Source organism: Sinocyclocheilus rhinocerous, unplaced genomic scaffold (assembly GCF_001515625.1).
Source record: "Sinocyclocheilus rhinocerous isolate Xijiao unplaced genomic scaffold, SAMN03320098_v1.1 scaffold4658, whole genome shotgun sequence".
In the NCBI taxonomy this organism is placed as follows: domain Eukaryota; kingdom Metazoa; phylum Chordata; class Actinopteri; order Cypriniformes; family Cyprinidae; genus Sinocyclocheilus; species Sinocyclocheilus rhinocerous.
Window position 1 is genome coordinate 27,464 of NW_015667316.1, and position 14,275 is coordinate 41,738.

A 14,275-nucleotide genomic window follows, 5' to 3' on the forward strand; every position below is an offset into this window, starting at 1 on the left:
CACACACTCACTCTCACTCACAAACACACACACACACACACTCACACTCACACACACATATATATATATATATATATATAGTAGATGTTTTCCATTATAAATTATACTGTCATCATCATTTTAATTTTAAAAAGTTTAATTGAAAAATTAACATTAATTTCAGAATGTCTATTTTAGACATCATTTTGCTTTAATGACAGCAGCACTTGAGCTTCATGAACTTCACAGGTTTGTGTGAACTTCACCAGATGATCACTTTTTGAGCTCTGCAAAGAAATGCAACTTCTTTTATCACAGGGAACATCAACATCCAAGAAAGACCTGAGTGCCAAAGACTTCCTCCCCATGACTATCATATCAGCTGTGACCCAGAAGAGAAAGAAACACCAGAGCACTGGCCCTGCAGACAGCAGCACTGATGAAGTGTCTGAGCACGAGCCAATCAAAGCCAGCAGCTATGAGAAAATTAATGACAACAGAGAGGTTCCAGCGGACAGCAAAGCAAGACAAAGCAGATGCCCACACCGAAAATCAAAAGAAGAGAGAAAGAGTGCGACCTCACTCGCTGTATGTAGAGCTGAGCCTGACTGAAGAGGAGCAGGGCTCAGGGGTGATACCTACCTTTTTACATGCACCCTCTGGCCTTCTCAACAGGCAAAGAATCACTTGTTAGAGGTCAAGAGAAGCTGTGTCAGTCTGTGTCACTCGGTAGGAGCAGCATGGACGACTTTAGCGGGGCTGCATGTGTCAAGGGCAGGCCAACCGATCAGCCGATGGCTTGTGGACAAGCAGGCTTACCGAAGACACGCCGCAAGAGAGGAGACTGGAGGCGCCACACTGTTCTGGTTAATATGCTGGGATAACCAAGCAATAAGACAATAAAGCACTAAAACAGGAAGCACATAAACAACCCCTTTTCAACTTTAGCCCTTCTCTTTAAAAAGCTTTAATGCTTTTGTTTTCTCTCCTGCTCCTGCACAAGAGGAGGGCTAATATGGCAGCTAAAGCAAGTGCCACAACCATATGACAAAGCACCATTCTCATTATATCACAGGAGTCAAAAGCATTATTAAGCACAATGTGGCACCTACAAACAGGTGCAGAAAAGTATTTTGAGTGTTTGAGCGTGAAAATGCCATTCGGTGCTCCCACCATCTCACTGTATATTAATCCGCTTATTACATGGCTACTCATCAAATAAAAAATTTAGTTGAGTCAAAATTATTTTAAATGAATATTATATTAAAGCTTCTTGAAAGAAAAAAAAACTAGCCCATGAACAATCATCTATCATGCTTGAGGGGGAAAGATTTCCCCACACAGTTTTCACATCAGGTTGGTTACAAATTTGCTGCACTGACAAACAGAAAACTGCTTGGGTTTTTCACCATGAATTCTACAGTTATACACAATTGTTTAAAAAAGTTACAATTATGGTGGCTGATGCCTTAAATATAAGCATTTACTGTGCCATAGCTTAAAATTTTTTTTTTGAATTGGGTTTTTGGTAGGGATGTACCAATGTATTGTACAATAATAATTTTAATCAATATAAGCACTTTTCTGCACTACTGGTCATCTGCCGATTGTTCAAAAACAGCCAATGATCAGAGTGGATTATATCATGTCAGTCAAAAGAAAAATTGTGTCAGACAGCACCTTTCATAAAGAAGGTGTTTCTTGTGTTGAATTTAGAGCTGTGCAAGCAATAATAATGCAGCATCGTTAACATGAGTTCTATTTGACCTTACGAATCACCTGCAGTTCAAGCCAGGGTTGCAAGGTCCACGTTTTTTCCTTGACCAAACATTATTTGTAATGCGCCTCCCATCCAATAATCGCAAAGAGGTTTGCACTTTACTTCTGATAAGAAACAAAGTCTCAGTTTTCAAATCCTGTACATTTTATCACAAAATTCAAACAAAAAGTGCCATTTTGACACTTTTAAATGTGGCATGACACATCACTGCTCAGTTCAAGTGGCAGTGCGGAGCACAAGTCTCTTCCACTTCAATACAAGTTATGTGTGAAATAAACATGAATGAACATCAGAAGGTATGTTTAAAGATACAATACGACTTGTATCATGTCTCATGTAATCACTCAGTCAGCATTTCAACTGAAATAAAGGTGCCAAATAAAATAGCTTGTGAACAGTGTCACTAAATGTTGCATTTTGGCCCTAGCTCAAATTATCCATTGTTCACAATGTTTATTTACTGTTAATTATATATGTATGTTTGCATAAATCTGTCATGAAGACAAGTTTTTATGTAAACTACCTTATGTGCAATTGAGTTGTATACAAACATTTTATTTGAATGTGATTAATATATCTGAAAATAAACAGCATTGAATATTATAGTTTTGTTAATTATAACCTCTAATGTTGTTTTACCAAGTGAGAGGGTTACCTGTATAATTTACAGCATTAGTTGGGAGAGATTTTTTTCTTTAAGAAAACTAAACTATCGGTATTGGTACCTGCGGAAATCATTCTGATTAACCAGCTGAGACATAAGTTTTTTTGTCAAATACCTTAAATTATGTGGTTAACACAAGCTAAAGTTATTTTTTAACATTTTATTCTATGACATACATCAGTAATTCCCCTTGTGTTTTTTTAAAGCTTTTACTGGTCTTGAAAACAGTTGCTAAACAAGTAGCAAAATTGGACTACAGTCAGAGACATTAAACATTATCACACCAAACAGGTAAATTCATCTACTTACTAGTCCGCTTTTACAGCCTCATTGTATTTAGAATTGCGCTTTTGCAAACTATTGTAACACAAACCTCTTGGATTTTTTTTTAATTTTTTTAACAAGACTGAAAGAATTGTTGGAAGCTTTAAGTAGTTTATAGCTTGCATTTAGGGTGCTAGGATGCTAACTTCCAGGTTGGTCTACAAAACTATATAATGACTGGAGCACTATATTAGGAAATACCTGACCGCTCAATGCTGTAATTGACCAGAATCAAGTATTAGAGAAAGCTGTGTAATGCGATATCTATATTACATATCCATAAATAATAATAATAATAATTCATTACATTTATATAGTGCTTTTCTAAGCACTCAAAGTGAGAGGGAGGGGGTCTCCTCAACCACCACCAGTGTGCAGCATCCACCTGGATGATGTGACTGCAGCCACAGTGCACTAGAACGCCCACCACACACCAGTTTATTGGTGGAGATGAGACAGAGTGATGAAGCCAATCAGTAGATATGAGGATGATTAGGAGGCCATGATGATGAATAGAGATCAATAGGCAAATTTGGCCAGAATGTCAAGGGTCACATCTCTACTCTTTTTGAAAGACATCCTGGGATTTTTAATGACCACAGAGTCAGGACCTCGGTTTAACATCTCATCCAAAGGACAATGCTTTTTGACAGTATAGTGTCCTCGTCACTATACTGGGGTGCTAGGACCCACTCAGTCCACAGGGTGAGCACCCCTTGCTGGCCTCACTAGCACCTCTTCCAGGAGCAAACTAGTTTTCCTCAGGAGGTCTCCCATCCAGGTACGGACCAGGCTCAATGGTGCTTAGCTTCAGAGGGTGACCAGGCGAGAGCTGCAGAGTGATAGACTGCCACAAAACTAGTTCTTCAAAAAAGATTGTGGTCTGGAGTTCTCCTCTGCTTACAAAAACCAATACCTGCCCTTTAATAGTTCTCCATTGTGATAAAAGCTGTGTTAGTGGCAGCCCTACACACTGCTATTACACAGAGATAAAATAGCAGTTGTCCTTGAATACTAACTCACTGTGTTCTTTCCTCTACTGCCTATTTGATATAGTTTGCTTCATAATGGCTTTGATACACCTGTGCAGAGTTCATCTTTTGTGACCAGGAAGTGTGTTTGTAAATTTCATATCCCCTTTTGATCCAATCCCGATTTAATGTATACTGAATGTCATACGCTCCTTTTGCATGTACTGCACATACAGTGTACGGGTGATTGTGTGGACCAACTTTTGTAACAAATACAAAGCCTTGCTAAAGTATCCTGTGTTCAAATGCTAAATATGATATAATATATAATATTAAGACTTTTATTTTTTTTAATAGTGCTAAAGTCAGTATACTGGTTTACCTTTGTGCTGTTATATAAAGAATGTCTTCTTTCTGTGTGGAGTGCATATGTGCAGGAAAACTGCAAGACCTACACAATATTAAAATAATTTGGGTTTATCAGCACATATGAAATGTTAACCTCTGTAGGTTAGAATGTCTATATGGAGATGTTATAATTGATCAGACTTTGATCAGCGTTTTACACTAAATGCAACACAGGTAGGTTCTGTAAAAACTACATGAAAGGTCTTTGAACAGAGGGTTTGATATGGTATTTTATCAAAGATTTTCTGTAACTTCGCAGCCATTAATGTTTACAGGATTTTTGTAAAAGTCAGAAAGCCAGTGATACATCTTAGAGGTGAGTGAGAAAGTGTAGTAGAAAATTCATATTAACACAGGGATCCAAATCCTGAAGGGGCTGGAACCCAACTGCATTTGTTCATATTTGCTTACAAAATATTTTGTCCTTCTGAATCTCATGGTCATATTGATTTCCTTTTTTACATTAAAACAATATTCTGACAAAATTAAATTAATAATTTAACAGATTTTCCTTAGTTATACATCACACTTTCATTTACTTATTTGTTTATTAGATATTTCAATGTTTTAAATAGATTAGTCAATTTAGGTCTATGCAAAAATGTTTGCAAGAGAACTTGAAGTGTTTTTGATAACTGGTTGCAAGAAAATTGAAAATTACTCCTCAAAATTAAGTTTTGGATATTTATAATGTAAAGACTCACAGAGAATATAACAGGCAACATAAAAAGACAAATAAAATTTGAACTAAAATATGAAATAATTTAATCAACGATATATTTGGGCAACACAACATTAACTGTTTTCCACTGTTTACAACATACGGTCTTGTCATGCATTAACACTGAAGCATGTGCGCCAACAAATATTAATCTGAAGCGCTCCATGTTTTCAGTTTTTAATTGAAATGCAAGTTTAAATATTCAATGATTATGGTAAATTGACTATTTAAATTAGCGGAGTTGTAATTTGTGAGGTTATGGCAAATACTCAAGGAACCGTAACAAGAATAGTCTCTGATCATTCTTTAATTTTATACAAAACATTGTAGGCTATTCGTTTTGTTAATTTAATTGTACAAATCACGAACCTATATTATTGTGGACTGACCAAATATGTGGGACCGCACATAAGATTTTAATAAAATGATCTGTCAGAAAAAAAAAAAAAGAATACCTTCAGATGGCAAAGGCTGAAAGGGTAATAGCTACCAGAGATGCTGTTTTTACAGTAAGACAGTGCAACGATTTGACGTACAACAGAAATAAAACATTGATTCAGCATGACTGAGACTGGTTGAGTCCTGGCCCTTTACTTTCAGGGGTTTTGAGTAATAACTCGTTATTCTCGGCTCTCAGTCTCTCCACCTCAATCTCCAGTTCCCGCACGCGCTGAACACCGGTGCCGTCTGCTGGGGACTCGGGGTTTCTCCGGACGTGGCGAAGCCAGTTGTTCTCCTCCTCTAACCGTGACATACACTTCTCCAGCTCCAGGTATTCCCTAACCAGTTCTTGTTTAGACATATTTTGGAGAGTCTCGACGTGGTACCGCTCATAGGTCTCAGAAAAGTCTCTCTGCAAAAACTCTCCGCCTGCGTGCCCGGGTCTGCCCATACCGTCGCTGCCTCCGCCGCCGCCGCCCTCCTCCTCGTCTTCATCTTCGCCTTCGAAATTCTCATCTTCGCTGGCCGTGTCATCGGAGCGGATCGCCCCGGATTTTCTGCCGCCCAGCTCCGTGTTGAGGTCAGGTTCTTCGCGGTCGTGCTCCTCCATCAGGAACTGGGTGGTGTTGTATGGGGCAACGGGCAGACCTTTGGCGAACATCTCAGCGCGCACCCGCGATGCACGGGCGGTCTCGCGTTCATCTAGCTCTTTCTTCTCCTCCCAGGTTAATTTGAAGTAAGGCTTCCAGCGGCGCTTCTTCTTGGAGGGTCGCCGCCGGTGGTTCTTCTTGCCCTGGCGGCCATCTGACGGCCCCTCGGTGTTTACTGTCGTGCAACCAGTGTCTCTCTTATTTGTTTTGTCCGCAGGAAAGCCGTCGTCACTTGCTGCGTCACCAGCCTTGGGCTCCGGATCACTCCTATCCCGGCCGCGACACATAGGATGTGTATCTCCAGACACCAAACCGGGACAGATCTCCAGCTGGTTTCTTTGCACTTGTTTTGAGGAGACACTTGTCAGACCATCCCTCTGCCGCCCTCTGCTGTCATCCTCCGGTGCAGCTTCTTCTTTAATAAGCTCCATAACTGTACACTCCCACCTGAAGGAGATACAAGTTTGTGATCATTGAGATGAGGGACACCCTTTTAAACTGAGGTATGAATAGAAATCATGTTCCTGACCGCTGCCATTTAAAACAATTCACCAAACACTGAGGAAAAAGGGAAATGCTTTTTTAAAAAGTGAATGAACATTTTAACATAAGAAACAGCATTAACAAACTCGCATTAAGTTAAACTTGATTTACCTCACCGTTCAACTCCACTCTCGTGTTTGAGTTATTATGCTATCTAAGACTGTTGTGAACTCTTTCTGTTCCGACTACTATTGACTTGGTATCTTGACGGGTACGAGAACATTTCCCTCCAATGCAAACTCCAATTCGCTTCTGATACGGAGAACACTGGGGCTTCTGAATTTATTACCTCCCCCACGTAAAGGCGCATGCGGCCAGTCCTCCAGTTTTTTCCTGCTTTGTGGGACTTGAAGTCCCGCTAGGCATTTGCACACGACAATCTCTGCCGTAAAACCTCCATTACCCACAATCCAACGACTGTTTTCGGTCCCGGGCGGGCTACGCCCACTCGCAATTTTCACTGGATAAAAAGTGTTTTGTGAGCGCACTGTCCAATCGAAGCATTCTGATTGGTAGTTTTCATTGTCAATCAAAAAGAAAGCTCTCCCGGTCACTCTAGTGGACGCTACCAAGCATGGCCGAAGCAGGTAGAAACATCCGCCCCATTCTACAATATGCATTAAACGTTCGCCTATTTACAAACAAACAACTCTACAAATTATGTTGATGCCGTATGGTACTTACAAAGCACACGTTGTAGTATACAATGTCGCGTTTGGTTACTTTGCATCTCTACTCTAACAATTAAACACACACCCTGAGCCCTTGTGAGGATTGATCACCCCTCAAGCAAAAAGTAGTTCTGTTTCAAGCAGTATGTTCTCCGTGGAAAGTGAATTGTAACGTTTGTATCCATGATGATGACGAATTTGCAGTTTATAACGACTGAAGTGTTTTCCCTTGTTAAAGTGAAATGTCGCAACATAAAGTAAAAAAAAAACGCCCTTGGGTTGTTTCTTTCATTGAGCTCAAACGATTAAACGAAGAAGCTATTATTGTTTAGCAACCTGATTGTTCGCTAGCTAACCACCTGGATGAGTCTAGATTAACGTGAATAAGATAGCACAAGCAAACTGGTTAAAACTAAGACTAGCCACCATTTTACATGTATTTCACATAGACATTTAAATACTCGGAATTCCCTGCAGTCTCTGCTAAATATATTAGAACATTTAGTGACAAGCTAACATTAGTTGGCAAAGCTTTCTTGTATTAGAGAAATGATTAGATTTACGCCTTCACGCTATTTTCAAATAAATCGTTTTAGAAGACAGCAATGCACTGTCTCTTCTAATTTAGAAATGGAAATGCTTGAAAAATTAAAACCCGTTGCTGGGTTTGCCCAGAAATTAAGTCGTGCTAGGGAAGTTAGCTAGCTGCCTGGCATTTGTTAAATGAACCAATGCGAAACAAAACAAAAAACACACGGCCTGTTCGATATCATTTTTTACATGAAGTTTTAAACATTCATATTCTTAAAGACTACCATTCTGTCGACAGAGTAAAAGCATAATTCCTAACATAGCATAGCACTCAACTTGCCATCTTAATCAGTAGTGCTAACAAATGGTCATATAATTACTGAAGGCATTTGCAAAACACAGACTTTGAAGGGCCAGAAAGAACTGGTGATATCATGATTGTGTTTTTGTGGACGACAACAATCACAGAAAGAATGAAGAGTCCCGATACTTGGTTTAAGTGTCGATGGGGCTGTACGTGACTTTTACCTAGATGAATGCATCTAATATGAAACGATATAGTTCCTGAAGAGATGGATTTAGTTTAATTTACTCCCCTAGATATTACTAAATGAATCTATTACCTATTCAAACTCATTCGTTGCAGCTACACAAAGTAAACAACCCAGCAAAGTTCTATTTGTGAACAACTGCTTTAAAATTGCATGTTTAATAAAAGTAACAAGTGGATGACCATTATATAAAATCCATTTGTTTTGTTTATTTATGTGTATTCTTTCATTATAGAACATGATAGTCAGAATATGCTGTTGCTGGTTCTTTTTTCTCATATCAGAGCATGTACCCCACGTGAAGGCCCCTGAAGTTATTTAAGGCTTTTTTTGACTGCATACATTTTTTTTGTCAGTTCTACAAAAAAAGCCTGGCACCCTGCAACATCCTACAAGTAAGATCAGCAGGACTGTAATCCTTTGTTGTGGTGCAGATGGCATTTACAAGGTCAATTTCAACCATCAGCACAGAGATACTAATAAACATAACTTATTTTCAAAATACCATAATATGTATATTATACATTATTGACAAAGTCTCTGCACATGGCTACATTTAAGCAGAATTACAACGGAACACATCATGGATATTAAATTAAATAATTAACTCCAGGATGTCTCTAAGAACTGCATTCATCTTGTTCATACATTTAATCTTCCTCAGATTTCAGAGATATGAGATTATAAAATTTTCTCTCTTCACCTCATGCTAACAAAGTGCTACATTTGAAGCATTGAATGCTAGGTCACAATTAATTAGTTATCATTGTGACTTCTACTTTCATTTGAACTCAGTACAGTAAATTCATAAGCACACATTAATCTTTCTCTTCCTCCGTCTCAGTAGAAACATCAGTGCCTGAGTCACAAAAGGCCACACTAACAACAGTAGTAATGTACGTCCAGAGATGTCAAATGGCCACCATTTCTCCTGTAAAATGAAATTAAAATATTAAAGAATTCTCTTTTCTACACATAAAATACACAGCATATATGTGCGGTGACAAGCAGCAGTTGAGTCTTGAAATTCATATCAAGTCTGTCACAAGTTTTACCTCAGTTTCTGCAGCTGTCAAGTGTAAATGGGATCTCCGCTGTGAACTTCGAGCCTTAAAACAAATATACAGATAAAAATATAATGAAAATAAAGACACGTACATTTTTATTTACTTATTCAAAATCATTACTGGTGGAAATAATACAAGATGAATGAAGAAAATATTTTACAGAACAAATAAAAAAAAATGTATAATGACATTTAAAGACATGCCATTATGACATCTATGACTAATCTTTTTGGAGATCAACACTTGTGCTATTTCTTCAATTCTTAAATATTTTCTATTTAAAAAAAAAAAAATCAAAATTAACGTTTGCAAACTGAAACTATGCAGCATTCTGTCTCTATTCATTATACTGCTCAGTTTTGACAAATAACATGCACTTTTTTGGCTTTTATTTTATTCAGCTTCCTTACATTTGCAGTTGCAAGGTATTCAACCACCTCTAGTCGTTGCATGATGCTCTGCATGTCCTCTCTGAGTTGCTGTAAGGCTAGAATAATCTGCTGCTGCACTTGGCTGTTCTGTATCCTGTCAGGCCCACCCTTAGAATCGTCTCTGCCCCCTTGCCCTGAACCAGCCCCTGAGGCAAGCTGCTCCGCCCACCTAGCATTGCGGGGAGCCATATATCCTGGAACAAAAACATATGCATACATAAATTTTTTTGGTTTCAATGTAGGCGATACCATCCACACTTTTGAGATCACCCTGGTCTGTTTGCACTAATAATGTGAAGTATTTTGAGTGAATTCTGCTTCAGACCTGAAGGCAATTTCATTTCTTGAGTATATACCAAATCAGCATATTAGAATGATTTCTGAAAGATCAAGTGACACTAAAGACTGCCGTAACGGCTGTTAAAAATTCAGATTTAGGAATACATTTATTTTAATTAAAATAAATTATTTTAAAATATATTATAACATAACATTTCAAAATGTAGTAATATTATTATTATAATATTGCAGTTTTATTGTAATTGTTTTTATTGTATTTTATTCAAATAAATACAGTCTTGGTGAGCAAAACTTGTTCTTATGTATATGTTAGTCTTAAGGTTATCTGTAAGCTAGTGTTTTTCAAAACACTGATTTGCATTTGGAAGATATATTCTGCCAATATGGATCAACAATTTTGATGACATAATTTTGCACTTTAGCTTCTCATCAAATGTTCTGTCCAATCAAATGCTCTTGAAGATCTGAAGCATCCCACTCTTAAAAGACACTAAGGTTGCTGAAATCGGTCACTTAGGTCCAGAGACAATATTGCAGAGCAGATCATATGTGGACCACAAAATGTATCCAACCCATTTGAATTCTACTCAGAATGCTATATTTTAAAGTGCAATGGAGGAGATAAAACCTCAAACATTACACTGATTCTTAAGACATGGGACAAAACATGTCCAGCAATTGTAACTGCTATTAGGTTTAAAAATGAACATATTTTCAATTGTAAATGTTACGGGGGATTAATAATAGAATGTATTTAACACAATTATCTCCTTCAATTTAATTTCATCATTATTATATCAAATCTATGACACTTATTGTCTTCTCACTTCATCTAAAACAGTGTGTCCACAGAGAAGGGTTCAATCATTCATGTTATAAAATAGATAAAAATGTTTTTTTTTTACGATGAAAAAGAGCTTGTTTTATCAAAAGCAACACTTAATAATATCTCATATCAAAGCAAGGTTGTTTTTCAGTGACACATGCATGTTTCATAAGGTTTCAAAGTTCTGTCCCCACTTTTTGTCAACACCGTCAGACATTCATTAAAATGTAATAAAAATAAAAATCAGGGTATATCAGGGGCAGCTGTCACTCTAAACGACCCCTTTGTCACATTCCGCCTCTGCAAAGTACATCAGTGTCAGACAGGCTCTGGTAAGTTTTATGGTTTTAGAATATTTTAAATCCTAATGTTAATATTTCCTGTGTCACAAACATGATATGTCAACACCATCTTCCGATTTCTGAGGAAATTATTTGAAATATTTAGTAGGTTCTATTAGCATCTAGCATCAACAGAAAAAAAAGGCTACTACATGACCTCCATTTGTTTTGTGAAAGAAATGCCAAATTTGTCAACACCGTCAAATGTCAGCACCGTAAGATTTTCTTTCTGACGGTGATGACAGGCCAATGATGGAGTGGACATTCAATGTGAAGTCATCATATTTTTGTGGTTTTCAAGTCATTTTTAATGATATTAAATATAAAATAGTGTTTCATTTTTCTAATAATATATAAATACTGTGATGACCTGACAGCATATATTGCTTTTGTGGATTAATAGTAATCACTTCTAGCAGAGTTAGGGTTGAGGGAACATAAGATTCGGGGAACATAAGGCTGAGGGAACACATAACACTAGATAAAACATATCTATTCATAATACAGTTTGTTGATATACTGATAATATGTTTTCTGATAATTTTTGGATCATCTGTTAGGATGTTTAAATCTGAATATTAAGATCCTGGTGAATGTAAATGGATACTTGACCATAGCAGATGCACAGCAGACATACTTGTTCTGAAATGAGAGAAAATAGATAATTTGTGTTCCAATGGTATATCAAAATATTTAAATGTGAATCTTGAATAAAAGCTTTTTAAATAATAACACTCACTGTTTGTTGTGTTTGCTTTAAAACAGTAATTGATTTATTCAATGTATTTGATCGTTAAAATTACTACAAATCAGATGAATATTTTGATAATATTTCATTATATCTTATATTTGTTGTGGAATTGTTGGTCACATGTTAAAGTGTAATCTGTCTGCTAACATGAGAATGTGTCTTGAAATGTTAAAAACTTGATTCCTGTTAAAGATAAAGTTAAAATTATATTACACAGTCCAAGGTAAATAGCACATTTTGATAAAAAAAAGAAAAGTTGGGAGGTTGCATCAAAGCATAGCTCAGTAGCTTAGTACATATAAGATACATAAATGTAGTTTCATTTTGTCCCTTCCTAACTTCCTGTTTCAGTGGAAATTACATCAACACATTGAATAACACTGTGTTTCAAACACTGATCTATATAAATGAATGGATTGCTCATGGAATTCTAAACTGCATATTGTCAACACAGGTCAGATCAAGATTCAGATTCAGATTCAGATCTAGAATAAAATATATTTCTTTATGCAAGTAATTTTGAAGTAAATATTACACAAACATATCTGAAATTGATTAAAATGTACAATATTACAACACAAGCTTCTGTTGCACTATGTTGTATTCAAATCCAAAGCAAAATTCATGCATCATCTTTCTCAGAGTGACCAGTATAAATGCTTGGAAATAAAGCTTCTATTTCCTGATTGAACAACATTCTGACTTAAGGCATCACAAATTCTATGGCATTTCTATGGCCCCCTGAACAGCATGTTGACTTGGGCCCCCCTCGGTAGAAATCACGTTGGGCCCTTGGAATCATCCTACTGCTGTCACTGTGCACAATGCGTGACAGTCTCAGCTCCCCACTGGCATCAATAAACTGCAGAAGACATGCGGCTGGACAACGGTTCATCGTTTGGCCATTCGTGCACCACTTTTGATACATACTCACTACAGCAGAATGTGAACAACCCACAAGGCACACCGTTTCCACGATCGAAGTTCCGAGGCGCCTTGCCATCACAACTTGTCCCTTATCAAACTCCGATAAATCAGCAGCTTTTCCCATTTTGACACTAAACACTCTACTGACCAAAAGCTGGTCCTCGGATGGTACATATACTGCTCTGTGAAGTGCACCTGCTGCACCATTCAGTTGTCAGGTGCACTCATTGCTCTTGGCTGGGGGTGTAATGGCTCATCAGTGTATACACACACAAAATAATAACATAACCACATTGAATAACAAAGTGAATTAAGGTATATGTGCTTAACTTATAAAGCATAAATCTATATTCAGCTTTTAAAATGAGCACTGTCATATCTGTAATAAAAATTTTAGGTGTCTTGCCTGTCAGTCGATCTAATGTTCGCTACTGTAATGAAGGCGAATGTAACGTTTTAATAAGCAGGGGAAATTCCCAACTTTAATCAAATAATCATTTAAATGCTTAGGACATTTGCTTTGTACAGGGAGACTTCAGATCAAAACGGTGACTCATTAGATAATGTTGTCTTACTAAAATCAGATGACTTCCTATTAATTCAATAGAATGTGTCGGAATACTAGGGAATACCAATAGAGTGGTGCAGTGGTCAGGGGCTGACTTAGGGGCCCTAAATAAATTCCAGGTATGGGGCCCCAGCTGTCAGGAAATATACAAACTCTGGACAGGGAGGTTAGGATAAATCCAGCAATTTATTAATCGTAAAGCAACATAAACAGGTATAGGGAGTGATGGAAGGGAGAACTCCGAGTGCGGGTGGATGATTTAATAGGAATAGTCTTATTGATGAAGTTGAATGAGGATCGGAAAGCACACCTCAGCGCCAGAGAGGTAAGTCGTTTTCAGTAGCAACTTCAAGGAGATAACCTTCGTTCAACGGAGATTGTTCGCAGGAGAACTGGAGAGAGTCCGCTGGAATACTGGAGAATGCAGGATAGAGAGTCTGTAGCCTAATCGAGGACAGACAAAGACTGAACTGAGGTGTTTGCTTATATGCGTTTTGTCCTACTTCTCAAGAATCAGTGATTAGACATCCTCTGCATTATGAACAGCAATGGTGTGAAGAAATAACACCAGTGCCATATGCACAAGCATATATAACACGCTTTCTAATGCCATTACTGAAAATTTTCACTTTTTTTCTAGTAGTAACAGTTCTAAATTAAATCTAAAGAAGGAATTTATTTGACAATTTTTTAGGGCTGCACGATAAATCGCATGCGATATTTAACGCGCATCTTGTCAGAAAGCCGGTTCTGTAATCAGCGGTAAATGTCCATCACCTGCTTGCTTTCACATTGAGCAGCATTAACTACACAGAGCCGTTGTTCACTGA

The 14,275-nt window shown here is 37.5% G+C and overlaps 2 protein-coding genes across 8 annotated transcripts in view; both read right to left on the bottom strand.

Moving 5' to 3' along the window:
- Positions 1 to 5,343: 5,343 nt before the first annotated feature.
- Positions 5,344 to 6,754, bottom strand: LOC107733802 (protein HEXIM). Of its 2 annotated transcripts, none has more exons than XM_016545599.1 (2): positions 6,593 to 6,754; positions 5,344 to 6,385 (listed from the first exon to the last, which is right to left on the bottom strand). In XM_016545599.1, exon 2 carries the CDS (start codon positions 6,367 to 6,369, stop codon positions 5,404 to 5,406), a length of 966 nt encoding a protein of 321 aa, XP_016401085.1. In that variant the 5' UTR covers positions 6,370 to 6,385; positions 6,593 to 6,754; the 3' UTR covers positions 5,344 to 5,403. The 2 variants fall into 2 exon arrangements, with proteins under 2 accessions (XP_016401085.1, XP_016401084.1); XM_016545598.1 differs by having other exon boundaries at positions 6,598 to 6,752.
- A 1,628-nt stretch (positions 6,755 to 8,382) lies between these two features.
- The window catches only part of LOC107733800 (acyl-CoA-binding domain-containing protein 4-like), an 18,739-nt gene continuing 12,846 nt past the window's right edge, over positions 8,383 to 14,275 (bottom strand). For 3 of the 6 annotated variants that reach the window (XM_016545591.1, XM_016545590.1, XM_016545592.1), the window contains 3 exons: positions 9,712 to 9,926; positions 9,290 to 9,343; positions 8,383 to 9,165 (listed from right to left, as the gene is read on the bottom strand). In XM_016545591.1, the coding sequence (XP_016401077.1) occupies positions 9,040 to 9,165; positions 9,290 to 9,343; positions 9,712 to 9,926 (395 nt within the window). In that variant the 3' untranslated portion in view covers positions 8,383 to 9,039. The remainder of the gene's footprint in view (positions 9,166 to 9,289; positions 9,344 to 9,711; positions 9,927 to 14,275) is intronic. The other 3 variants (XM_016545594.1, XM_016545593.1, XM_016545595.1) reach the window with 1 other exon arrangement.